Consider the following 25,223-nt stretch of genomic DNA (forward strand, 5'->3'; position numbering starts at 1 on the left):
CCCTTTAATCTAGAATATGATACTCTACTAATGGCCTTCCTGTAGCCTAAAAGTCTTAAGAAGACTTATCAGCCATTTCAGAGCTGTAGTATCTTGGCCTGACAGTTAGCCCAAAAGACAATATGCAATACTCTAACAGGTGAAAGTTGGACAGAAGCAGTTAACTCTTTTAGTGCCATGATAAAATACAGTACGGAATACATCCAGAGGGTCATCACAGTTCCCCAAGAACACTTGGCAGGATAAAAAGGTTTTCACAGACTTAAGGCTTGCTTCTGATTTCAGATACATGGTACATTATAATTCAAGTACCACAAAACCAGCTGTTGGGCAAATATACCCATGTACCCAAGATCAGAACTTTAAACCATGTTACATAAGGTTATTAGTGTCCTCAGAATTATATCAGATAAGTTGCAACAGGGCAGACCCCATAGGGAGGAAGTCAATCCACATCTCAAATAGCAAATTTGATGGGTAATGATTCCATAGCTGACCACAGGCTTGAGCCAGTGGGTTTAGGTAGCTGAAGTCTGGGCTACTCCAAATTCAACAGAAACTACAAGTGTGCTGGGAGTCAGCACTTGGTGTTAAAATGACACTGTCAGGTCAAATCTGGTCCCAAAATAAGGTTTTATAAAACTTAACACCATTAGAACGCAAGATTTTCCTTAAAAACTTCAATAAAATTGGTTTTTGAAACAAGTATTCCCCAACTGTGTTTGCAACTCAAACAATACAGCATGAGATCCTGAAAATGAAAGTGGCTAGAAAGAGTATAAACAAAAAGAAAGCTGAATAGTCCATAACTGTCCAAGGTGAGAAAAATTCAAGAACAAAACAGCATAAAGTGAAGAATAACTTTTTTTTAAAACTTTTCAGTTTTAATAATACATGGTGTTAATTACATAAGGAAAATGTGTTTTGTTTTTATATATATATATATATATATAGTTTATTTATTTAACCTGACAGTGTCCCTTTAAGTGAAGAAATCTTCAACCCCTGATTAAACAAACAAACTGCAGACTAAAGCTGTTAAATATACTGTAGATACACAGGGTTAAAAAGGGGGGAAAATACACACAAACTTATTTGCATATATAAACATATTTTAGTGCCAAGTTTCAGAGCAGCAGTGGTGTTAGTCTGTATCCACAAAAAGAAAAGGAGTACTTGTGGCACCTTAGAGACTCAAATAAATTTGTTAGTCTCTAAGGTGCCACAAGTACTCCTTATATTTTAGTGCATAATTTGTAATTTACAAAGGTCACATCTTTTCTCCTATTAGGTTTACAACATAATTATAGTCAAAACTCTGTAAATGCACACAAATTAGAGATTATTTTGAATAGTACACAGGTAAGAGAAGAATTTCTCTTTCCTACCAAAAATGGATAATTTTAGGACTGTTAACACTGGTGGCTATGGAAGCTAACAGAGTCATAGGAAATAGTCTCATGAATTCATGCCTAAACTGATCTCCAGCAAAGGCCAGGAAGGAATATCCCCATTCATGTACAGCACTGCCCAATGAGGTGCATTATCACTTCTCTTTACTAGACTCTTCTGAAACATCAAGAATTGGTCATTTTAAGTGGCAAAATACTACCATCGAAGGCCTTATGGTGTGTTGTCTGATAGGAATGTACACTACAAGAGAACTTCTTATTAAGGGTCGGCAAACTCTTTTCTTAAAATGAAGGCTACCTGTACCTTAACTAACCTAACCAAGAATAAATCCTTTGGAAGTACAAGAAAATTTCAGGACTGCATTCTCCATCTCTCCCACACGGAGGCCACTGGGAGAGGTCAAACTAGAGTCCCTTCCCATTACTTCCTTTTGTTATCATGGCTGCGGAGTATGAGGGACAAGTGTATACTTAAGCCTTGCAATCCTCTGTTCAGCACCTCCCCTCTTCAGGAGCAACTCTTTCACTCCAGTGCAGTGGCCTGTAACATCTCTGCAGGGTCCCAGTGAAATGCCACTTTCAAATTTAAAACTAAACTCCCACCCTTCCATTCCTGCAAGAAACATTCATTTTATGGGGATGGGGTGAGGGTTTTCACTGTACCATCGAGAACTCTAGGACAGATGATTGAGTGTTTTAAATTTTCAAGTGGCAGACTGTTAGGACTCACTGGGTCCCACTGGGCCAGAGTAGGCTGCTCACAGAAGAGATTCATTACCAGAGAAGGCCACTCAGGTGCTCAGAGGAGAGGTCAGCCTGATGCTGGAAGAAGGAAGCAGACTGCCAGCCACCACCTCCCTCACCTGCCAAGGCAACACTGCAGGTAAGGTACAGAGACTGGAAAGAGTGTATGGAGGATCACAACTCCCACTGCCCAGTGGCAGGCTTCAAAGTTTCAGATTAGCATCCAGACTTTTATGTTTAGCTGATCTGAACATAAAACTTCAAATCTTTGGAAGTTAACTCAACACTAGCAATAATGTCAACAGAACAGAAAGTTGCTGGAAGACAACCTAATGCTATATAAAATTGCAGATGAAAAGCAAACATTTGTAGGAGAGGCCACACTGACCATCTTGAGATAACTGAATTTAAATCTAAATCAGACATTTGGTATAACATTCAGACGTACGCTGAAGCTGCTGAGCCAGAATTGCTCACTGCAATATTATTGCCCTGCTATTTTCTGGCTGGTTTAGAAAACAGGCCTGCAAGTTAGCACCAGCCAACCAAAGACCAAATCATCAATAAACAGCTTTTTAAAAAATAAACTTAAACTGAACTGGATGAATAAGCGGTCTTCTCAGTGGTCAAGTTGGCCTGATTCATCTTTGATCAATGAACACCATACCAATGTCTAGCAAACTAGCATAAATCCCATAGGGTATAATTTGAAACAAAAGGAAATTCACAGAAAGTACCTGGAGGTGTGTTTTTTGGCTGAAATCCCTCACTTAGGGAAGGCGTTCCTATTTGTTTGGCAAAAAACATTTGCCAACAAGGCAACAACTTAGTCTTATTTATGTTCAACTGCAAACAATTAAGTTTTCCCTTTATAATACAACTGTCATCGCTTCAGTGAGCTACTGTTCCTCTTACCTTTAGGTCTTTCCAGCAGTCCAGAAGCTTGGTAGCCAAGTCACTCATATCCACTATTTTGTCAGTCTGTTCTTGGCTCCTCTCACTCTCTACATCAGACACACCCTCCTCTTCATCTTGAGACGGTGTTTCCATTGCAATGGGCTCTTCTAGCTTTGTGCCATTGTTCTCTTTGGCCTCTGCTTCAGGCTCAACCTCCAGCTCAGCAGCCTGAGGTTTGCTGCTGTCCACAGCAGCATCAATGGCAGCTTTGATTTCCTGTTGCGGCTGCTCCTCTGCCACCTCTGCAGGCACGCTGTCCAGCTGGTCTAGGTCTTCTTTGCCCTCCTTTCCCTCCAGCTCGCTGGTGGTATCAGAGATTGCACTGTCCATGCTGTTTTCGCTTATAATTTTGAGCCTTCGAAAGACAAGTTTCTTCGGGGTGTCTGTGTCGCCTTCTGTGCTCTGCTTGATAGAAGGATCTGGCGTGTTGAGTGGCGTATGAGCCCGTGATGTGTTCTCACTGGAATAACCATCCCCCTCACTGAGCTGTGGGACAGCAGTCTTGGTCTGAGCCCAGCGCTGGATAATTGGAAGCACTTTGCTCTCCTCTAACATGTTTTTATTGGGTATAGGCAAGAGCTCCAGAGTCTTCATAATCTGGTTAAAAACACAAAACCACAGCAGTTACATTTAAAACTGTCACTTTGCACTAGTTTTTTTTAAACCTCTGACTTGGCAATAGCAATTTCTTCCAAAAGGAGGGGAGTTCTTTAGTATTTGCCAGAGCCATATTCATACTGACACAAGTTAGTAGAGATGCATTTGCTGTAGGGGCTGAATGGTGGTAGAGAACTTTTGCTGACTACTACTGACACCAAATAAAATATATGGGTGGAAAAAAGGACTAAAAGTATTCAGGTCACAACTGCAATGAGTTCAGAGGGCTCAGACATTTACAGCTGACGATGCATATCTTGAGTTTCCATGTAAACAAACCCAAGGTAGAATAACTCTCATAAAAATGTGTTGACTATTTAAATGGTTAACGTTTTAACTTAGGCTTTGGTATAGAAATCACACTTTTATATGGTTAAGTTAATCTCTCTCTAAACTGGCTTTGATTGCATACTAAACATCGTGGGTCAGATTTTCCTCTTTGTAAATGTTGCAGTGATTATTTTATTTTTAACTATATTAATGGAAGAAGTTAATAGAAACTGATAGATAAACCGAGATAAATCAACCGTAGGAAGATTTGAACTTACTAACAGCAATATTTGAAAAGTTCTTTTTTCACTAGACAGCAGTATTTAAAACATCCATTGGATGTCACAGAATTACACAGATTAGCTGAAGGAAGACCCTGACATCATTCTCCTGGGTGGAACGTCACAACTGCCAGCATGGTGTAATCATTGTATGAGAATTAAAACTAGACTGGACAAGACACAAAAGAAATGTACTGTGGACAACAATCCTGCGCTGGCAGAGAGAGAGATTGGATAGCTTTACATTTCCATCTATAACATCCATGATTCTATGATCATGTAGATTTCTGAAGCCTACAGAAAATAAAGCCAAATACTATTACAGAAATGTGCATTTTTTTACAGGTTGCTGCTAGTTTAAAAATCTAAATTTTAAAGAAAGCTAAAAAATTTTAAAAAGTGTTCCTAGCTAAATTGTACAATGATACTTAGACATGCAAAAATTAGACTTTATTTACTGTATGATGTGCATCTTGAGTGATTAAATAAAATAAAAATCACTCCACATACCTTCTGTACAAGAAGAATTAAATTCCCACTCCTGGTTTTAGGTTCTCAGCACCTAACTTGCAGGAACTCCTATTGTTTTAGTCTTCTGAGGTCACTAAACCAACTCATGAGAAGGCAGCAATTCCTGATCTAAGGCCCCTTGTGCCTCTAATCACCAGTTCATTTTTCAAGCAAATGACAGAAAACAAAAGAATTAAAAAAACATTGCCAAAAACTATGCACACTGGATCCATTATAAGTGACATGCCTTCTAAGAAGAGGAAGTACATTTAAGTCTATGAAAAAGCTAGAGGCTGTCGTGCAGAAAGACAGGCATGAATCATTCCCTGAAGAAGTCTCTTCACAGGTGGAGAGATGAAAACTGAGAATTCCTTGGACAGGCAAATCAAAGGCTAACGTGTCGCCAGAAGAACTTCAAATGATGGTGAGATAAAGTCTTGGTTTAAGCACTTCCACTTTAAGGTGCATTGTAGATGGTTTGTGAAATTTTAAGACATTTTGACTCATATGACCACTGTTGTTCAATGTCTGAATGGTCCCAACATCCAGGTGGCTACATGGAGTGAGTCTGAATGTCTGAAACATCGAGCTTGAGAATCTGATTCCACTCCAAATTGAACAAGGGAGAACAGATGATGGGACAGGGCTGGACTGAGGTCTACTCTGAACTCTCACAGCTCCAGACTAAACATAACGTAACTCAGCTTTGCTGTCCAGAATTCAAAACCACCACAGATGTGTGAGTCCCACCAGTGACAACGAGGAGGGTAATGCCAAGTCAGTCATATCTCAGGAGCTAAGAATAGAAATGGCTATACGGCTTCCCCACTCCTTCAATTTGAAGACTCCCTCAGCAGCAAGGGCACCTGAGGACACATGGTACATGTACTTGTGCTCCACTACTTAAGAGACTGGCAAGCTAGTAATGTGGGCGTTACCATCCACTCTGTTCCATCCACCCAAAAGAAGATGGTGCCATGGCAGAAGGGAATTCTTAAGCTAGCTCATAATCTCTGCCTTGAAGTCCATGAAAGAGTAGCTCAGATACTCCAAAGAGGATGGTTGTCACAGCAGGAATTGTGGTCTTTCTCCCCAGGCCCAGTGGATTCAGCCTTAGAGAGGTCTTTTAGGTAACCCACATAACCTAATGAAGAGTCTATCCTCATGTAGCAAGCTCAGGCTGATGCATTAAACAGGTGTGGAAGGGATGTTGACTCAGCAGACGTCAATTACAGTTGCATCAAGGCCACTGGCACTGAAAAGAACAACAGCGTCAGAGTAAACACTGACGCTGACTGCGCTGAATCTTGTGGGATGTGTACAGGATCCTGATGGGCCCATAAGCTCAGAGTGTGCACTGTGATAGCGCAAAAGTTTAACAGCCCAGGAGATTAGTACATCTCACCCATAGCTGAGGAAGCGTGACAATCTGGCCCAGGAGAACAGATGTTTTATAATGCTAATGAAGCAAGATCCTTGTCAAGATAAGAACAGATGAGACATGGATGATGGAGTCAACTGGTCTCCCCACCCCATAAAACATTACCATATTTATAGCAGAAAGAAGCCTTTTTGCCCCCTATTAACTTCAACTGGAGGGAGTCCCTAGCCATTTTGGAAATGTCAAGATGTCTGCATAGGGTCTATTTTATTAGGCCTACACCAATAGACTCTTGATGACCAGCTGGGTTACCAGATTCTGGAAACGTTCATCCCAACTCACAAAGACAATACTAAGATACTAGAGAGCCAAGTGATAGCCTGTTGCAAGACATCAGCCATGGCTCACATCTACCATAATGGGCATTTTACAAACAAACAATCTAGGCTCCTTCTCAGCTATTTCTGTAAAAAAAAATATTGTGAACAGGGACAAGAGAAAAAGAAAAGTAACCCATGGTTGCAAGAGCCTTTGGATTTCACCTCTATGCAGCATTTTTTTTTTTAAATAGATAGGTTGTAAGGAGAGGGTACCACTCGAAGAAAATCTGAGAAAAATAATCTCACGATTCTAAACAGCTGAGAGAAACTGCACTAAACTAACAGCAGTGATATAAAAGAGAGCTCCTCTGTCAGCAGCTATGAAAAATGAACTGAAGTTTAGAAGTAGTAATGACCATTTATTGTGCCTATCTTCAGAACTCGAAAATTTTTGGAATTTCTGCTGTCACATGCTGGCCCCAGGAATGGAAAGTAGTTCTTTTGGAGAAAGAAGAATTTTATGTTTTGGCTACAAGTGTCTCTATTAATAAAGTAAACACCAAAATGATTTTTGTATGTGATGCTAAGGTGATTAAGTACATACAGAAAACAGCAGAAGAAAATAATTTCAATGCTAGATATTGTCAGAGCAAACTCTGGATCCTTCAGCCAGTCCCCCACTCCTGAATAGCCAGTAAGAGCAGTGCCCTTTTTTAAAGCTTGGTATGTGTCCCTTAAGTTTAAGGAAAATCAAAGGCAAATTCCTTCCAGGTATTTCAAGCTTTCTGTATATGAACTAATGTACTTAAAGAAAAAAGTTATGGGTTTATCTGTACTTTATGTTAAGGTAAAGTACCACATATGACTTTCATTAACACTTTATGTATTGTACTTCACTGTCTGTGGACTTCAAAATGAAGTTAAACACTAACTCAAGAAGGATGTTGAAATTGGAGAGGGGGAGGGATAGCTCAGCGATTTGAGCATTGGCCTGCTAAACCCAGGGTTGGGAGTTCAATCCTTGAGGGGGCCATTTAGGGATCTGGGGCAAAAATTGGGGATTGGTCCTGCTTTGAGCAGGGGGTTGGACTAGATGACCTCCTGAGATCCCTTCCAACCCTGAGATTCTATGATTCTAAGAGTAACACGAATGATTAAAGGATTAGAAAACCTGCCTTACAGTGACAGATCCACGGGGCTCAATCTATTTAGCTTCACAAAGAGAAGGTTAAGGGGTGACTTTATTACTGTCTATAACAGGGGTGGCCAACCTGTGGCTCCGGAGCCACATGTGGCTCTTCGGAAGTTAATATGCGGCTCCTCGTATAGGTACCGACTTCGGGACCGGAGCTACAGGCGCCAACTTTCCAATGTGCCGGGGGGTGCTCACTGCTCAATCCCTGGTTCTGACACAGGCCCTGCCCCCACTCCACCCCTTCCCGCCCCCTCCCCTCCAGAGCCTCCTGCATATCAGGAAACAGCTGATCAGGAGGTGCGGAGAGACACTAATTGGTGGGGCTGCCAGTGTGTGGGAGGCACTGGGAGTGGGGGTGGGAGCTGACCAGGGAGTGAGGGGGAGAGCTGCTGACATATTACTGTGGCTCTTTGGCAATGTACATTGGTAAATTCTGGCTCCTTCTCAGGCTCACGTTGGCCACCCCCGGTCTATAAGTATTTACAAGAGGAACAAATATTTAATAAAGGGCTCTTCAATCTAAAGATATTACAAATCCAGACTGGAAAAAAGCCACACACATTTTTACCAGTGAGAGTAATTAACCATTGGAACAACTTACCAAAGGTAGTGGTGGATTCTCTTTCACTGACAATTTTTATTTCAAGATTTGAAGTTTTTCTAAAAGATCTGGTCTAGGAATTTTGGGGGGCAGTTCTCTGGCCTGCATTATGCACAAGGTCAGATTAAATGGCCACAATGGTCCCTTCTGGCTTTGGAATCGATGCATCATATTTTTGTTCATACATATATGATCACGTTCCCTCTTCTCAGCAATTACTACAGCTGCTTTGAAAGCTTCATGTACAAATAGTGACTGGAAATCCTGAGACAATTACTGACCTCTAGCTGGAGCTTCAGGTTGTTCACAGTGCTTCCCCTTCCATCGCCCAGCTCAGCCATCCAGATCCAGAGGAGAGACAAGCCATGACATTCCAGGAAGGACTTCAGGCAGGCTTGCGAGTGTGTGTTCTAGAGGAGACATTTACAGAGAATCCATGGAAACAGTCAGCAACTTCCTCAAAGACTAAAACCTAATTTGCACATCTTGACATTGCTAACTACTGAACTGTGTGCATGTTATCGACAAAACTCAATGCTACTAAAAATGCACACAACGCAGACAGCTAAGCCTAGACATGTGCCAATATCTAACAGCATCACCGAAAATCTACAGGAACTTTAAAGTGAACAGGAACAGCTGTTTTTAATGCAATAGTGCATGCAGAAAGAAAATAAGCCTCCCTGGTAGCCAGCTGGTATTACAGCACAAAAACTTAACAGGAAGTTAGAGTGAGCAGATAGGTTTCAGAGTAGCAGCCATGTTAGTCTGTATCCGCAAAAAGAACAACAGTACTCGTGACACCTTAGAGACGAACAAATCACTACAGAAGTTTTTTTCTCCTGCTGATAATAGCTCATCTTAACTAATTAGCCTCTCAGTTTGTATGGTAACTTCCAACTTATCTGTGTGTGTATACATACATACATACATACATACACACACACACACCTTACTATATGTTCCATTTATGCATCCGATGAAGTGGGCTGTAGCCCACGAAAGCTTATGCTCTAATAAATTTGTTAGTCTCTAAGGTGCCACAAGTCCTCCTGGTTTTTTTTTTTTTTTTTAGTGAGCAGATAATTGGCCATAACTAATAATCTTTTCCACTAAGTCAGAGAGACAAAAATTCAGGATGGTTTTAGAAGAGAATTGCAAATAAGTTCATTCTAAGATGTCCAGGTTATGCCCTCTACATTCGTTTCCTTTTAAATTTTATTTTATCAGACGTCTTAGTATATTGGTAACAATTATTCTCATCTCAGCTAAATCAATCACTGCTTTTGGATGATTTTGTCAAAATGACCCCTTTAAGTTAACGTCTAGAAAGGACTGTGCACGTCACCTTTCTAACCCTCCAAAAGGCAAAAAACTACGGCTAAAGGGTTGGAGCTACACAGGGTCTAAAAATTCTTTAAATATGGCTGCAAACTTACCCCTTGCCACACTAAATATAGTAGCTCTTCCCTCCAGTTTATATATTGGCACAACTGTTAAAACTATTTTCCATTTTTCTCCCTCTCCCTCACTAGCCTTTAAACACATTATTTAAAATAAAAATACTTCACATAATTTCACTTCCCTCCTCATTCAACACGGTTGGGATCTTCTCACCTGTATGAGTTTTAGGCAGGTGAGTTTCTGCTCCAAAGTTTCAATCCGAACCATCAACCGGGATAAACTGAGAACTTGGTTCTTATCTGAAAGCCCCTCTCCATTCTCCAACAGCGCTTCCAACTCCCCATCCACCTACCACGTCAAAGGAAAATTATTATAAAACTCACAGAACACCCTATCAGACTCACAAGATACCACTCAATCAGCTGTTAAGAGAATTTATTCTCTGGATTTGAGGTTCCACAAGAAGTCTCTCATGACCAAATCTCAAACTGAAAGGGAAAAAAAAAATCTAGTTTTAGGTATACTTGATTTCATCTATAGCTTTTTTTATTTGTCGCCCCATAGTTCTCCTCTAACTCTTTCAGTCATTCCTTGAATAAAGATTTGGAATACTTCACATGCTGTGCTTTTCTCTCAAGTTAGCGGTTTAGACCAGTAAAATTGGGGTGGGGTGTGGGGGGTAGAAAATCCGATTGCCTTCTTGGGAGCAAAAATGCGTGCAACACAGCATCTTCCATCTAGACTTGAAGCTTCAGCTTCTGCCACACATTCCAATCTTATGCACTGCCTATGTCCTTTGTTGTGTGCATTTAACACATGCAGAATGCTCTGCAAAGGAAATTCTGGCTGTACTATTTACCAAGATATTCTGGTTTCAAATTTACCTTTTCATATATGAAAACAGGAGATGCTATTTAAAACATGGCTAGGGCTGCTTCAATTTAGAACGCCACAAACCAAAGTTTCTCTATATCCAAGATATACACAGGGGCAGTAATAAGAAAATGTTCACTCTGAAGTTTATATGAACAAAAAAAAATTACCTGGGACAAATATTCATGATCTAATGTGGCAGTAATTAATATTTTAACTCTACTTTATAAGTGATGACGACGTGTGGGATTTGACCAGGCAGTCTTCTTAAGCAGGTAAAATATGGAAGCTTTGGCTTGCTCTGTACTAAAGGCAGCTATGTCCCTAATGGAAAGCCCTCATGGAAATCTGAAACATAGGACGATAGTGGTCTGGTCTTAAATCAATGTGATTGCATTCTCTGATCCAAGGGTGCAAAGACCTGGATATCTGTTCTCAAATTAAAACTGAAAGTTTTTTGATCAATACCTTATTTAATGCAGAGAATTGCAACACCCTGTGAATACTTTAAAATGAAGTTTGCTGGAGAGAAGCATATCATTCAAATGTAATTTATAACCTATTTTTAAGAAGACAAGTAGGAAAACACTTTTCTCGGAAAATGTAAACATAGAAGAGGTCAATTTTAAGAAGTCTAATTCCCTGACCACCCAAACAGAGATATGGTCAATAAAAAGGAAGCTGTTAGCTTCAGAAGGCAAAAGGGTACAGAAATGTAAAAGCAGTTTTCGAGGAGGGTAATTAGCATTCCCATAAGCCAAAAAATAGCTACCTTTTACAGATAGTGAAAAGGATCCCTCCAGTTTCTTAGCGGAAACTTGTAATCAGGAGGTAAAGCATTCCCCCCCCACCACTTTAAATTGTGCTTCTCATGAGAGTTTCCTGGGGGGCTTGTCATCATCACTGTAAGTTCACCACTACAACCCAATCAAACAATTGAATTCAGATAAAGACCTTGATCGAAGTTATTTAGAGGAAATAGTAGAAGGCCTGATGAAACCTAGGAAAGGCTCTAGTTCTGTATAAATGAAATGTATTACATGGAGCAGCAAATACAACAATTAAAACTGATGTCAAAGCAGATATAATGCACGCTCACACTGGCCTCTAAGCCAAGGTGAATGCAAGTTCAAATCTAACACCGCAGCCTCAGGGCTCACCCACTGCAAGAAAGCAAGGAACGGCTGCACTGGTTCAACACCTCAGAGGATTGCAGTTAAACCAGTGCAGTTGTTTCCTACAGTGGATGAGCCCTGAAGCTGTGGTGAGAGATTTGAACTTGCAATCACCTTGGCCTAGAACCAAGGGAGCTTGCAAAGAAGTCACACGAGCATGCATTATATATTAAAAAAATCATTCTATCCTATGCTGGCCTTAAGTGTGCTGCATTTGCGTGTGTTTTTACATGTGTGTAAAATAGGGTTTGTGGTTGGCAATATTCTGATGAAACCTTTGGGTCACACTAAACTTTTTTTGATCCCAGAAGAGATCTGTCCCCTTCTTAAGGTTGCCTTTTGAGACCTCAATAAGAAAGATCGCCTCCTTATGGAAAGTAGATTGTACAAAGCAAACAAGGAAGGGTCACACTCACCGAGTCTTTCTTACGAGAGCGTTCCTTTTTCATTTTTCCTCCTGCTGCTCTGATGCTGACCCTGTTCTCTCCTCCCAGGTAACCCCGGCAGTTAGTTGAGCCACAGAAGCATTTCTGAGCCTCTTTGCTGTTCAAGGGGTATGAGTGACAGGTGAAGTTAGTTTGCAGAGGTTAGTAACAGATTGATGGCATTCACAGCAGGGTTGTTTTCTTGACTACTAAATGCATTTTAATTTTACTGTCCGTGAAGAACAACTACTGTGCTGTACAATCACTCCTTATCCTTTCTTCTTTCCATTAAGGTGTTATTTCGAATGGCTACTGAAGAGCTATTGGAAAATTCTGAACAAACATTCTTAAGACAATTCTGTTTGTCATGTGATTCTTTTAATTTTTTCCCCTCCATTTTGTTCTGCTACATCGAACATATAAATGAAATGGTTTCTAAACAGAATGTTTCACACAGTTTCCCTCCTGCACAAGAAGGCAGTCTATAGGGTTATAAACCACTGTACATGGCAGGTCCTTTCAGTTCTGGCTGATGCAATCTCTCCCAAACTCAAACAAACCTCTTCAATTTCTTTATGGTTAGTGTATTCCCATATCTCCTTAATAGGAAGTTGGGCAAACACTTATGGAAACAACTCCAGGCTGTGTGTCAAGTTCTAACAGACAGAAAGCAAGATTTCATTCATTTTCCTGGCTGTTTTTAGCTAACTATAGTGCTTCTGTTTTTCTACCTGCTTCTCGGGGCCTGTCTTTGTTTTACTCCTTTGTACGCTGCTTAGCACAACTGGAGCCTGATCCCTGACTACAGCAGTGCCTGCAAGCCCCAATATAAACAACCACTTTATCATTATGCCTGAGACACTACATGGTTAAGGCGGTCATGGCAGAACAATTCTAAAACCCACCTTGCAAAATAACTTTCTCAGTAAATTACCTTGAAGATGAAAGTCTCATGCTTGGTCTCACCCAACAGGGGCAGGAGAAAAAAAGCTTTCTTCAGCAATTCACATGTTCAGACTCTTGGTATTTAGACAACTCAAAAATGACCAATTTAAAACTTCAAATTGCATAGAACAGTGACAATTTGGGGAGTTGACTGGGTCCCCAGCCGGATTTTGTGAAAACCATGTTGTATTTCAGCTTCTATTTTGAGTGTAAACTTGTTTATGTCCTTCACCATAGACTGTAACAGTCATGTTGGACTGCATCATCACTCATGTTATGGAGTCTGGTACCTGAATATGAGGCACATCAAGGGGCTACCAATTTTGAATAACACTCCCCTATGAGAACAATGGGTTTGCTAAAAAGGAGGGCCTAAGGGAAGCTGGTTTGTGTGTGTCTGTGGGGAAGGGATAAGAGAGGCAGGTGGGCTGGGAATTTAGCCACATGATTAGGGCTTTGAAGACAGCTAGTGAATCACCTGATAGAGGAGACAGAAACTTTAGTTAAGGGCAGGGTCTGCTCCAAATCCTCTCTCCCGCTGGGAAACATCATCAGGAAGCAGAAGGCCTGCACAAGGAAGAGCCCAACCTCACACACACTGGGCCTAAGGACACACAGAAGGGGTGAGCATAGTCTCGGAGCAGTGGGGAAGTGTGCTGCCATTTGTACATAGATCTGTAAACCTCCTGTGCTGTCTCGAAGTGAAGCATATATATGTTTAAAAGGTTCCTTTGCAAAGCCTCAATATTCCTTACTTTATCTGCCACATGTCCCTGAAGAGTTAAACTACACACCAGAGTACCCATGAGGGTGGCTATGGAGATAGCATGTATAGACCTCTGAGGAGATCTGAAGGGTTCATCACTGGTCTTGGGGCCCAGGGCAGCAGGACTGTGGGATCCACTGTACCACAGAGGGGTGCCAGACAGGGAGTCTGCACCCTGGGAGTGAGACAGAGACCACAGCTACAGACAGTGTCTGGATGCTGCCCAGACCCAGTGGGCTTGCAGGCATGCGAGATCCAGGCTGGGTATAGGACAGCAAAATGGTGACTGTCCATTGCGGGGACTCAACCCAGGCGGTAAAAGTTTGTCCTGAATAAAAACTAAGACTTTTGAATAGCTTGAAATAATTTGCATATGAAATAAGGTTATGGCTTTCAGAATGAGCAGTACATTTGTTTCCTTAACTTCAGGAACACTTCCCTATGTGTAATTCTCTACACGCTCATCGATGCAATACACCTAGGTGCAAGTGAATGCAGAGGGTGGAGGAGATATTTGTTACATGTCAAAGCAAGTTCATGTGTCTTCATAATAGTTTGCATACTTCGTACAAAGGGTTAACATTTTCCTGCCACTGTAACTCTCCTATATTTTCATCTGGGACAGCAGTTTATAAAATTATGTTAGTGGTACATTAAACAAATACTAATTCAGATGTACAGATGTATTGTGGGAGTTACAGTATGTTAGATCAAAAGTGGAAAGCAGTAGGAATGCTTGAAGACTGACTCTCCTAGTAGATGGACGGCCTCATATGGTCTGGTTTCAGAAGTCTGGCAAGGCTTGTGCTTGATTACTACTTGGAATGGGTGACCACGTGAGAGTACCTGACGTTTTGGAACAGGTGATTTTTTTTTTTTTTTTTTTTTAGACAAACTAAATTATTTCCAGCCCTCAAATTCTAAATATACAGTACCTTCTGACATGGAATGGTGTCTGTAGGAGTGGGCCATTCCACCCAAACCATACAAAAAAAGGAAGAGACTATTCATTAAACAAATGGCAAGATGTTTTAAAATGGTATTAGTAAGAATGTTTCATTGAGTATAAATTTCTCTACAATTCAACTCTGTTTAAGTTACAGAGTGCCTCATTCATGTGTCAGATACCACACACAGCAGAATGCAGAGGCATCACAGTATGAAGCAGGGAGAAAAAAGCATTTTGCTGTAAACCTAGGGTGAGAACTGGAATAGTACATCTAGCTTTCCAAGTTAGAGGACTTTCAGATAAAAGTAACAAGTAGGGCATTGAGGGACCATTCTACAAGGAAAGAGAGTTAAATAGGTATGCTGTAGCTTGTCTATGCATGGGGAGGCAGAGGGAGAGATAGCGAGTGGGAGAGAGAGTGTAAGGGGAGGAGGAACATGGTATTTGTCTACAAATATTTGCAAAGCTGTCAAACACTAAGGGGTGCAGGAGTGGAAAACAGGAATTATGTAAAACAGGAGTGCAGCTCAGATAGCCAGCAAGGGGATGAAGTTAGGAAAAGGAGCATATAAAATCAGTATCTGGAAAACTCCTATATTATGGACAGTAGGATAGTCTCCCAAGGGAAATGGGGGAAGCCTCCAGATTTGGGACATTTAAAGGCAGATTGAAAGAAATATCATAAAATCTACACCATTAGACAGGACGTTGACTAGATCATCCTATTACCTTTTTCATCCCTAACCTCCAATTTGATTTCCACTGTTCACGTACATTTGGATGTCTTTTCACTGGTCAGTTTTGCTGCACAATTTCTTAATTGTATGAGCACTCTGGGAGACCCACTCATAACATTGAAGTAGACAAACAGGAAAAATACCTACCCATATCTCTGGAACTGGTAATCGAATGTTAGCTCTGAGCCTGATGGAACTAGTTTGGTGGTGAAAAAGCCAACCCTTAGCTGTCCATTCACAGTCCACTAGAGCAGGAAAAAAATAGACGACAACATTGATTATTACAATAACCAGGCTTAACCCCAGTTTCTATATTCAATTAAGGAACTCTGGCAAGTGACATTACTAATCCTCCAAGAGGCAGAAAACATCTCCGAAGGATCTTAAAATCCCAAATTGAAGTGTCTGTATTCGCTGGTTTCCAAGGTATATATTTACTTTTGAATAGCAGTGATTGAATGATAGAGGGGCAAAGGTCAATGGCAAATGAATTTTCTACTCAGTATGTTAAAAAAAACTCAAACAAAACTGAAAACAAAGCAACAGTAGGTTTTCTTTGAAGCTCACCTTTTGCGTCTCACAGTTTGGTTCACAGCTGTGGTTCATGAAACGGGAGCAGTTTCCTTTCTGGGTTGCATCTATTATCTGAAAGTGAAAAGTAATTATAGCAAAAAGCACTCTCTTCCTCTCCTCTGTGCTATGGTAGAAGCAAAAGGCATCATGTGTATGTAGCAAGGTGAAGGTGAAAACTTCAATAAGAATTTTAATAATTCTTTCCTGTTTCACGCATCAGCCTTAATAGCTTTGGAGAAAAAAGGTTTAGTAATAAAAATTGTGTATGAGAAAACAAGACACGATTATTTGATTTACATTGCTATCCATAGTATTAAGAAGACAGTATGCATCGTTTATTTCTCCTGGGTTCTGGGGTTATTATTATTTTTTAAATCTTAAAAACTATTTCCCACCCATGCAGCCCCAACAACATCCACACCAGGAGATTGGAAATGTTTTTGTTGCATAGATCATGTTTTAATACAAAGATTGTCTAATGGACCACGTTGCCCACCCCCCATGGCCAACTACAGAAATTGCTTACATGGAAAGGAAAATATTTAATGTATTTTTACAGACATGGTCCCCTCAGAGCCTTAGGGCCCATGAATCTTGCTTAGGCTTGTAACTATTCCAGATCCATGCAGTTAGGGCTTTAACTCCAAAAGCAGGGATTTACAAAAGACAACTAATTAAGAACTACTGGTTTATCAATAGCTTAAATTAGCTATAAGTAGCCAGTAACACTGGTATAGCTCCTGTCAGGTAAAAGGGCTTAAATGAAAAACAGGGATTTGGGACTTTGAGAAAAAAACTGCTATTTGTACATGGCACATTCAAGTTGAGTCAACACTGTATTTACCTAGAGCTGTACACACACACACACACACACACACACTCCTACAAGCGTGTATACATTGCCACTCACCTCATCATTTTTCAGTGCCATGAAGTAGTAGTGAATGTTCTTACTTCGGGCATACTCTTTCACTCGGGCTTTGAACTCTTTGTGATCCAGCACTTCTCCACAGTATTCCAGCACAAACGTGTTACTGCAAGACCCCAGGAGGAAAAGCATCATTGTCTGCTTAGGAGCAAACCAAGTTAAATACCAAGGATGAAAGCTATTGTTGTTGAGACAAACTCACAGAATAGGCTGTTAGAGCTGTCAATATGGCTTAGATTTTTGTACTGAAACAAAGAGTTTTAAGTGCATTATACCTTGGACAATTGTGATTTTTTTTAAACTAACATTATCACAGTTATTTACAAAGCAACATGAAAGGCACTTCAGAGAAGAATACAAGTTCCTTGCTAAGGAGAGTCTATCATATAAACGCATTATAGTTTACTGAGGAAGTTCTTTGATATGAAGAATATAAGGAGTTTCAGCAGAATGTGCACTGTCAGATTTGAAAAAAAACAACATGAAAAGCTAACTGTGATGGTCTCACTTTGTACCTCGCTGATCTTGTGGGCAGAGATGAACAGGGAACTACCTATCCTTTGTATTTTTAGGAAAAGATGAACCCCAAAATTAGAGAAGGAAGAGACTTATTATGTCATCTGCGCCATCTCCCTCAGAGTCATCACAGGATCGCACCATAGAGTATATTAAATGGCAAAAAAAACTTTATTAGCACAGTGTTATAATTGCTTGGTGATAGCTTGAGTCTTTCCAGAACATCAAGTTCTGCTATGCTAAAACTTCTGATATCCAGATATACAGAGTTAAGGTAAATGCCCATGCAACCATAACTCTGCCCCACTGGAGCTGGTAACAGCTACTGGGAATTATCTGCATTCCCTCAAGTTGTATTCATTGTGTTAGGTGTAGCTGTATTGAATGATGGAGGAAAAATTTGGAGCAGATTGAAAGAGCTGTGATTGTGATCTAAGGAGATCTGTAATGAGCCCGCCCCCCATGTGTGGTATCAAAGGAAAGAGATACATAAATACCTTACGGTTCCAGTCTGCATCATTTCAATACAGAATTGTATAGACTGTGTCAGTTGCAGGGCACTGGGGACCTCTTGCCAGTAGCAAGGTAGAATATGAGAGCAGTCTGTGGATTTAATGATGGGTAGGTAGAAGAAAGTACAGGCTTAGGTGGCATTCTGCGTGCAGGGGTTGTAAAAGGGTATGGCGTGGTTGTAAAGTATCCCAAAGGTGGTATTCTGACTCGGGGAGGAGGCTGTGTTTGAGCATACAGTCCGCGCAGGCAGTGCCTGTCTAGTACAGTGGAAAGGCTGAGTGGCAGTATGTGTGTTAGGACTGTTGTTACTCAAAAAGGACAGAGTTAAGATTGCGTCAGCATTGTATTTCCTGGTTTTCTGAACTCAACGTTCTGGAAGGGCATAAGCTATCGCCAGGCAACCTTAACTTGGCGTTAAAAGTTTTTTCTCCCATTTAATTTCCTGGCTTTGTTGAATAAAAAGAGAAATGTTTTTGGTAGAAGTTGGTGGTCATGTAAGCAGTTGTAGTTCTCGCCAAGGTTTGCAGCTGATATGCTACTATGGCTAGGTAATAATCAAAAGACCTAGCTTTTATACAGGCCTTGTTTATCAGTAAATCTCAAAGAAATGTAGATCATTACCTCCATTTTACAGATGGGAAACTGAGTGCAGAGAGGAGCAGTGACATGCCCCAGGTCACCCAGCAGACCAGTGGCACACCTAGGAATAGTCTCACTCCAGAGGTCTTGCCACTAGACCGCACAATAGCTACATGATTCCACAATGAACCTCCCCACTCCTCTACATTTTGTTGTAGTAGAATGGGGATAACGACCGTGCTTTGAAATGTTTGCAGCATGTGGCTGCTGCCAGGGCCTGTAAGAGAAATCTCATCCATGGTCTGTCCCAAAACCTTGACAGTTTTTATTACATGGTCATTACAGTAACTTTAAGCGTGAGAGAAGAATGGTGCCTCTCTCTCCTCCTGCCCCATCATTCCCCACAACATGTAGCCCTCCCAACATTTCCAGCTATCCCTTCCCATCCCATTAAGCCATTAGCTGGCACTGTAGAAGCCATTAATATGTAAGAAGTTGCTCTTTGCTGTCTCCTGTCCTATGCTGCTGCATATATGTATCAGAGGCAGCAGCTTACTGGAGGGCCACAAGCTACCTTGGTTATGTAGCCCGAGCTGCACACTCAGCTGGGTCCCTCACTCTCACTGCCCACCTCCAGCCTGGGACTCCTGCTGCTGCTTCAGCCAGGCTTCCTCAGCCATGCCCCATGTCCACCCAGTCCACCCTTCTTCCAAACCAGGCCCCACTCCACACATTCCAGTGATATGTATCTGAACTATTCACTTCCTGGATTTCAGATGTTTAAATTTGCATTACCTTCACCACTCCCGCTACTCCAGATCCCAGCCCACATGGAGGGGCAGGGAGATGGGTTCAGACACCCCAAGCGGAACAGGGTCCCCCAGATCCCAGAACACGCAGTGGGCAGGGACAGGGGCTCAGGCCTCTGCAGAGGCCTCCTAAATGCCTCCTAAAATGCCTCTCCCCATGTCTAGTGTGGGGGGTTTTGTCCCCTTCCACTCCCCCCAAAAATACTTTGATTACATTTTCACAAAATAAAAAACCCTGGCAGAGACAGATTTTAGCAATATGCCTCCCAATCTTTTCCAGATTTCTGAACAAAGGGGGACTCAAACTGGCACTAGATGGGTCATGTTCAAAGGACTGCTTATCCTCTTGAGCGATCCCACTACTGTGAATTTTGAAGGTTAACAATCCTGTTAATGCCTCTGTCTGGACATGCTCTATGTAGTCTATTAGGAGTGAGAATAAGCACAAGTCGTGAGGCTTGCAACAAGCTGAAAAGGAGAAGCAAACTTTTTCAAATAATGTTTTAATTTGATTTCCCTCAAAGGGCTGGTGGGTGCTAGGCACTCTATTGGGGCAACCCTCGAGTGCTGGAGACCCTGATGCAACGATGTAAGCCCTGATTTGATCTCTATCTGTGAGCAAAAAAGGTTGCCAGATTCTCTCCACTTTAAGAAAGCTGGAATTTTTGGGGGGTGATGGTGTGGAGGGGCTGTATATCAGAAATGCCTTGATCTCCAAAATGGTCTCCAAATTTGGACCAGTAACAGAACCTGGTGCCCCCATGAGGCACACCAAATTTCAAGTCAATCCGAGTAACTGTGTTGATTTTAGAGCCCTTAGAAGAGTCAAGTTCCAAGCAGAAAAATGGCTTTAACCTTAACTCCAGCAGAGCTGTTGCCCTGCTACAGTTATCCAGGGCATTCTCCAATCTGGCTTGAAATGCTTCAGGCTTTCCACACTTCCCCTGGCTAGCAGGCTGCACTGTCGAGAATTTTTTCCTGATATTTCCCTTTTCTTAATGTCATCCCACTAATCCCCGTTACACTCTCTCATCACATCCTAAAAAACTCCTTCCACTCCCTAGAGTTTCATACCCTGCAAACATCAGAGGATAGACTGGGAGGAGGGGGTTCAGCGGGGAGGTAATGACGGTACCCTCTTGAGCACCCCTCGAACTGAACATTCCTCACTTGCTACACCAAAGCATGGACGCTATGCACCCCATTTTCCCTGAACTCCTGTAATCTGTAGTCTAGACCATCTATATCCCAACCCACATGTCTGTTACCCATCTCGTCTAAGATCCTGTGTTCATAAGTCAGGCTCCTCTATTCCATCTCCCCTGACCATTTATCCAATAAACCAGGCCCCTGGTATTTCAGAAAGCCACAACTGAGATCACCGAGACCCCATCACATGATTCTCTCATGAAGTTGCTGGGTTTTTCCCTGGCTCTGCCTTAGGGTGGGCACAATGAGGCAGAACTCAGCCCCCTGGGAAGTTGGTAGCAACAGTTTTCAGATGGGTGTGCTATTGCTCCAGCTGGCTCTTTTCCCTTTTACAGTCCTGACTGCACTTTCTGTTGGGCTTTTATGCTTCAGCACAACTCTGAACTCAGCATCATTGACTCTAGGATGGGGCGGTGGTGCTACCATCAGGGCATGGGAGCACAGAGCACAGTGAGGAGAAAAACAGCAGCACTGAGCTAAAAGAGTACCTGCTCTAAAAGCACTGCAAACCAGGCTGGGCCAACCCAACTCCTGGGTTTATGTCCCTTTCACCCTTGCCAAACTATACAGATTTTCTTCTTTACATTTTTCCTCCTAAGTGAGTCTTGTCTCCTCAATATTTTGCTGCTCCTCCCTGAATTCATCCCCAATTTGCATACATTCTCTGATATGAAGGAGCCCAGTACCAAATGCACTATTCCCAAAGAGGTATAGAGACTCACCTCTGGGACAGCTGTGGGGGTCTAAACTGTGATGCCTTTGCATACCCAGGCCAGAATCAATCAAAATTATTTTTGATACTATATCACACTGCAACCTGGTAACTGATTTACTAGCCATGGTCACACCTCTCAAGCTCATCCTTATCAAAGCTTTGTACAACTGAGAGGAGTAAATTATGACTACTCTCAATAGTCAATACATAAGATAACCATAGCTTTGAAAGATTGGTTATTTACCTTTTACACGGACTTTCAGTACAGAGGTCGCCAGTTAAACATATTGCTTTAAATATGCAGCTCAGCATTCACTACATTTTAAGCACTATCGTGCTTCATTTGCGAAGGACTGCTTCACATTAAAACTCACCCGCTGTCTTCCTCATGCAAAAGCTCACGTAACTGACAGAGGACAGCAATATTTCTAGCTGCTACAAGACCAAATGTGTCCTCTTGTAAAAAGCTAGAAAGAACTTCTGTTGGGTTCCTAGCGTGCTTCAACAGAAGCAAAGAATCAGAATTTCCAAGGTAACATACTAAAAACTCCAGGACACCAGAAGATTGCTGCATAGCAAAATACAAGACAGTGTCATCTAAAACTTCCCGTAGTCACATGCACTTGAGACAAAACAGACTTACTGGCTGGCTCCCTTTCACGGCTGTTTGAATCGCAAATTTCAGAGTCTGATGCAATTGCCAATGCACAATTTTGGTTCTTCAGAACAACCAAGTGTGCAACTACAAAAGGTTTTGCGGGAGAAAATCTAACTGCCACATTCTATAGAGAAACACTTGAATTTTCTCTTTGCATTCTGAAGGGATATGAAATATATTTGGGGGGGGGGGGGGGGGGAATGATGCTGTCTAAACCATATAAGCAGTCAGGAAAATTTATCCAGTATTTAAGGCATAGAATTTACCTTTAAGGCCATCACAACTTAGCCTCTCCCTACTTATCCACTTTTGTCTTTAATGAAGTCTCCCCTTGCCTCCTTCACAGTCCATTTGGTCTGCTTTCCCCATAAGCACCCTTGCAACTTCTTCCAAACTGCCTCTTCTGCATGGAATACCTGCCCTAAACTAGTCTATGCAGACACTATCCAGTCCTCAAGTCAATGCCCCCCAACAACTCCTTTCTACTGTGCTCATGGGAAACACCCAACTCCTAAGTGGGTAGAGAGCCAGTAGGGACTTTTCAGATATATTTTAAGAAAATTTAACTGACCTGAAACCACCTAGCTGTGCACATTTCACTTATATAAAAGCATATTCCTCCCATTACTTTTCTCCGCGTCTTTCTTCTGAGTATCACACTTTGTTACACCCAGCTGTTATGCCTGTGAATGCAAGCTCTTCGGAGCAGGGCCTGTAACTCTGTATAGCATCTAACACAATGTGGCTCCAGTACTAATGGGGGGGGGGGGGGCTCTTGGCAACATTCTAATAGATTTGTATTACAGTCATGCCCATAGGCCCTGATAAGGACTGGAGCCCTTTTGTACAGTGCCTAGTGCAAACACATAAACCCATGGCCCTTGCCCCACAGAGCTTTCAAATTTAGAGAAGTAACAAGGTGGGGGGGAGGGGGGAAAAGGGATATAGCCAAATATATGTAGGTTTACAACAAATGAGTACCAGCAATATTATATGTAGTACCATATGCCCCATCTGCCATCATTAAATGGCTGATTTCTCAAAACCATTACAGCAGAGCTGGGTGTGGAGGGGAGATATGAAGGATGTAATATGACTGTGGCCTTACAGATCAGTTCAGCAAGAGAAGTCAAAAATGTCTCCCATGTAATTGGCCTCAGCCACAAGGATGGTGGTGTAGTCACAGTCAGAAAATTAAGGGGAAGAGAGAGGATTTCAGTGGACAGATCCGGAGTTCAGTTTTGGCCACCTGAAGTTTAAATGTCAAACAGGCTGTGATGTGGGATTAGCTAGAGGGAGACAAGTCAAGCGTGGAAAGTCAGACCCATGAATCATCAGTGTAAAAATGGTAGTTAAAAGCATGTGAGCAGATGGGATTACCCAGAAATAGTCTGAAAAGGAAAAGAGGGGAGAGGACCAAGAACCAATTCCTGTGGGATCCCGACGCAGACAAGGCAGGGGAGGACGAAGAACGAACAAAGGTAGCCAAAGTAGTGATCAGAGGGGAGGAGAGATAGTAGGAAACAGAGTCACAAAGAGAGACCATAAGAGTTCAATGAGTATGTGACAAACAGTAGTAGAAACAGAGGCCAAGGAGGACAAGAATGGAGGACTGGCTATAGCATCTAGCTAGGAAAAGACTGTCAGTACTTTTGGGGAGAATAGCTTTGGTAATATGGAGAGGACTGAAAGAAGATTGGAGGAGATCCAATACTGCAGGAGAGGAATGTGTGAACAGCTGTAAGAGGCATGTTCAATGAGCTTAGAGGTGAAGGGCGAAGGAGAGGGGAGTAGGTGGGGCCAAGGTTGTTTAGGATGGGGGAAATTCAGCTGGTTGACTATAAGTAATGAAAATGAGAGAATGCAGGCAACTTATTTTCCATTTGTTGAGAAATAATTAAAGGTCATATGAAGAGGAAAGCCTTACGATGGGAGATCTTTCGCAGCTCTCAGTCCCCAGCCTTTCTTCTCAGTCAGGATCACTTCAACATCTGCATGCTGTTTCCTCTGGAACCGCCTGTTGGAACAGTAGTCCCCATTTGGGCACCTGGAAGAACTAAGTAGAGGAAACAGAACAATCAACTCCCAGTGGGTTGGCAGTGACAACAGAAGCAGCTTGGGAAACAGCTGGGAAATAGACATGAACCAATAAATAATGAATTAAGTGCAAAACCCACAAACATATTTCACTATAAAGAAATGTAACCACCTGACAACCAATGTTCAATTTTGAATAGTTTACATTTAGACAAAAATTTTTTTAGAACCGCAGTGTTACTGTGATTAAACCAACATACTGGCATCTGTCCTGTATATTTTATATTGCTTCTTCCTGAGAGACAGCCCCCTTCCCTGCTTCTAGAGCTTGGACTGATCAGAGATCCAGCGTCTTAGATACTACAGGGTCCATATCATTCATCCCTCTTCTCCCATCTTACTTGGTAACAATCATGTCTCCATCTATCAGGAAACAAATCTGACTGCCAGTTAGCTGTCAGTGCAGCTTCTTGTGCCCAGTTCTTTGTTCTTTGCCTCCTGCCAACTGAAAACATGGAGCAGCAGTTGTCTCAGCCCTGCTGCCACTTCCTTCCAAGCAGGAGGACTCAAGATAAAGGGACAGGAAAGAGCCTGATAAGAGCCTAGTGAGAGAGGAGAGGTAGGCAATAGAAGAAAAAACTGAAAAACATGGCAGCTGCATGGAAAGCTACTCCTCCCCCGTTCCTGCCTCCCTCAAGCCTAGGCTGCAGTGCATTGAGCCTCCTGAGCAGACACTTCAGTGCTTTTGTGATAGGCTCAGAGACTAATATGAGACTACTACACTCATTCACAAGCCCTAAGTTAGGATTTAAATTCTGATCTCCAAAAGAAAAAGGACAACGTATCAATATATGTCACTGCAAATGGCAACACAAAGGTAACTGGGTGTCTTCTGATACTCAATGCCAGGGAAAGAGCTCCATTTTGACATCTCACCTAACAGTACTTACCATTCTATCATGAGCAGGCGATTGAGACAATCTTCACCACAAGCTACGTCCCCTTGAGCTCTCTCTTCTTTGGAAAGAGGCGGACATTCACACTGCATTCGCTTGATATCACGATGGGATTTGTTCTTCTTCCT

The 25,223-nt window shown here is 41.9% G+C and overlaps 1 protein-coding gene across 4 annotated transcripts in view; it reads right to left on the bottom strand.

Annotated features, from left to right (window-relative positions):
• Positions 1–25,223, bottom strand: part of SETD2 (SET domain containing 2, histone lysine methyltransferase) — a 138,164-nt gene that overhangs the window by 87,303 nt on the left and 25,638 nt on the right. For all 4 annotated transcript variants that reach the window (XR_012638355.1, XR_012638356.1, XM_074946451.1 and 1 more), the window contains exons 5-13: positions 25,090–25,221; positions 24,030–24,158; positions 17,086–17,209; positions 16,170–16,247; positions 15,750–15,847; positions 12,197–12,323; positions 9,946–10,080; positions 8,610–8,738; positions 3,072–3,710 (exon numbers count right to left, since the gene is read on the bottom strand). Coding sequence is in view for 2 of the 4 variants with exons in the window: in XM_074946451.1 (XP_074802552.1) it covers positions 3,072–3,710; positions 8,610–8,738; positions 9,946–10,080; positions 12,197–12,323; positions 15,750–15,847; positions 16,170–16,247; positions 17,086–17,209; positions 24,030–24,158; positions 25,090–25,221 (1,591 nt within the window). In the remaining 2 variants the exon portion in view is untranslated. The remainder of the gene's footprint in view (positions 1–3,071; positions 3,711–8,609; positions 8,739–9,945; positions 10,081–12,196; positions 12,324–15,749; positions 15,848–16,169; positions 16,248–17,085; positions 17,210–24,029; positions 24,159–25,089; positions 25,222–25,223) is intronic.

This window comes from Natator depressus, chromosome 2, assembly GCF_965152275.1.
Source record: "Natator depressus isolate rNatDep1 chromosome 2, rNatDep2.hap1, whole genome shotgun sequence".
NCBI classification, from domain to species: domain Eukaryota; kingdom Metazoa; phylum Chordata; order Testudines; family Cheloniidae; genus Natator; species Natator depressus.